Source organism: Notothenia coriiceps, unplaced genomic scaffold (assembly GCF_000735185.1).
Source record: "Notothenia coriiceps isolate Sejong01 unplaced genomic scaffold, NC01 NC01_scaffold00015806, whole genome shotgun sequence".
Taxonomy (NCBI): domain Eukaryota; kingdom Metazoa; phylum Chordata; class Actinopteri; order Perciformes; family Nototheniidae; genus Notothenia; species Notothenia coriiceps.
In genome coordinates this window covers 1,386-4,247 of record NW_011348507.1, presented here as the reverse complement: position 1 = coordinate 4,247, position 2,862 = coordinate 1,386, and the positions used below count along the sequence as shown (strand labels likewise).

General features: G+C 40.4%; 1 protein-coding gene across 1 annotated transcript; it reads right to left on the bottom strand.

Moving 5' to 3' along the window:
* Positions 1 to 1,015: 1,015 nt before the first annotated feature.
* On the bottom strand, positions 1,016 to 2,383 carry LOC104949251 (glycine receptor subunit alpha-3-like; the record flags this gene model as incomplete). Its single annotated transcript, XM_010775574.1, has 3 exons — positions 1,016 to 1,074; positions 1,411 to 1,493; positions 2,160 to 2,383. Coding segments are annotated over 3 exons (366 nt in total), but the record flags the coding sequence as incomplete, so codon positions are not given.
* Positions 2,384 to 2,862: the final 479 nt, after the last annotated feature.

Sequence of the window (2,862 nt, the reverse complement as noted above, 5' to 3'; positions counted from 1 at the left end):
ATGGGACCAAGGATTAATTAGTCATCATAACCCTATCAACATTATTAAACATGACTTTGTGTTTCTTTAAAAAAAGACAGCAATGTGTCTACTTTAATACTGTATCCACGAGGGGGAAGAGGAGGATGCTAATTGAATAAGATGTATGGATGAATACAAATGGGGGGGCTGGGGACATGAGGTAAGCAGCAAAATAAAATGAGGGATAACAGGGAAAAACATTTGTAGTAGTATATGTGTAATTGTTTGCACATCTTTATCCACACATGTGTACTTAACTATAAATTAGTGTCAGAGATTGTCATTGCAGTGTGCTGTCTGTGTAGGTGGTACAAGCTCTGCTCCCTGTATGAGTCCAAGCAGCGTGCTCAACACTCAGTGGCGTGCACACATCTGTCTCTGTGGCTTTAGCTTGCTGATCTTTACCCACAGGGACTGTGGGCTAAGAGACAGATCCCAGCAGACACATCAGTGAGGTAGAGGGGATACTGACGGCAGGAACAGGAGAAGCCATCGCAACTAAGATGAATTATAAACTGAAGCAGGAGTGCTGGAGCACAGGCTGAGTGATGATAAGTTATTAATCAACAATGTGCGATTGACATTGTTGATTCGTAGGAAATTGATGTGAGAAGCTTTATTTTTAAAGCAATTCAATCATGCCTGCTGCTCACACATAGAAGCTCCTGTCATCAAACCCATATAGACTGCATATGCGTCATTGAGTGGTTAAGACTCCACTATGATTCCATGAATAACGAGATGAATAACAAACCAGAGGAGGAGGCAATGGTGAAGAATAAAGAAAGTAACAGCGAGTGAGAACAGAGACCCTTGTTCTGGATCAGAGCGTTCAGATGCTGGGCTTCATACATACATAGCTGTTTGCTTCAGATTTGGCTGTGTGTGTGCCAGACTAGCCAGCTACTAAAGTTCTAACGGGCTCATCATTCCATTGAATGAGGGAAAGGACAATTGTTTTTTAGTCTGTCCTTCACACATGGCTGGTGCTGTGTTACTGGGCTACGTTGCTGTAAGGAGGCTCTGCCTTAAAGGCTAGGTCAGGGAACAAAGCTTGTGCACAGTAAACACAACACATTATGAAACATGGTAATATAGATACAGTAGTACTCTGCAGTACCACTGATATGCATCTGTGGGTATTTTTAAGTTAAGTACAATACATCCCAGTACCAAATAATGTGTATACGCCGTTTACCTGTGAGTATTTACCACTACACCTCTGTGTGCCAATTACTGACTAATTTGTTTCACAACAGTAGTGTTAAATATTTTAAAGAAGGAGAAATAGTTGAAAGGTCATATGTTGAAACAAGGGTTGGAGAAAAGGGCTGGTCATGCTGATAAGGGACCTCACAATTACATCTGTGGTAGTTTTACTGCACTTACAGCTCTCCAGCTGCATGATGCAGGTCTGAACATCCATAGGGAAGTTCTTCAGATCCATGGGACATGACAGAGTTAATGTGAGTCTGAAAGCAAAGGGAGAGGAGAGAACACGAGTCATAGACAGTGACAGGGTTTGAGGTCGTCCATAAATGTACCGCACATGTTATTATACTTTGTATTAATGCAGCATTAAGTTGAATATCTTTGAAGCTTTTTACAAAAAAATTGTTTCAGGGCTTCTTATTGACATGTTTATTAAGATCTGATTGTTCTTGTATCATTTTAAAATTAACTTCTTACTTTATTCCAAAGTCTAGTCCAGTCTTTAATGATTAGTTTTCTTCACATTATTGTGGGTTCTATTGTTTACTGTACATTATGAGCATGTGGTTGGAACATGCAATGAATATCATGAAATAAATATTTACTATATATTGTATTATTACAAAACATATTGTGTTTAAACAAAGTACAAATACATTCTCCAGTAATTTTTCTGATCAAAGCATCAAACAGTATTCTGATGTCTTCACTCAACAGATAATGCATTCCTCCATATCCCATCGTGTTAGCAACTGCACTGTGTGCCTCCAGCCATGAAATTGCGAAAAGTGCATTTCCACGTGTTCACATTACTCACTGCTCCTTGAGCCGTGAATATAGCTTCTCAGTGCATTCAAATGAACATTTTCAAGAGAATAAAATGATGACCCCTGCCCCCCACCAGTTCAACAGGGCTGTACACTTACCTTATAGAGTACAAAACATTCCCATTCTTAAATATCCGGAGCAGTTTGTTATCCGTAGTGACTTCGTGAAAGTGGGCCCCCTTCTCATTGGCAAAGAACAGGTCTGGTTTCCATATGGAGTCTAACATAGAGGGGTCCAGGTCCAGAGAGTCATCGGGGTACTCAGCGTAGGCGAGCCGGGGGTCATTCCACTGCTGCCGGAGGAAGATGTTCACACGGTAGTCCTGCAGACACAGACAACAAGACGCTTCACTCAGGGGACATTTTTATGGAAGCTGAGGTAACCAACAGATAGCCGAATACACATTTACATGATGAGCCAAATTGGATGCTAATTGTCAAAAATTATTAAAAAAGTAATATAAATACATGGTAATGTGCAGATATTTACATGAGGACATGAGATTGGAATTAATTATTGCTCCCAGTATAGGTTTTACTAAATTAATAAATTGGTTCTTGGTCCTTGGTTCTACCAAGGAGTATAAATCTGCTCACGTTGTCTCTGCACCCAACAGGAGAAACTATTTTCAGGAGCATGTGACCATACATTTATAAAGCGGCTTTACTCGTTACTACACTAACAGAGGCTGTATTGCATCAGTTGGTCACAGGATCACGGCTGAGGTGAGCATATCATCATCTATTCCCTGAATCTTTCCCTGATGCTTTCTAAGCATGTGGGTGAACCCAATCCAAATTA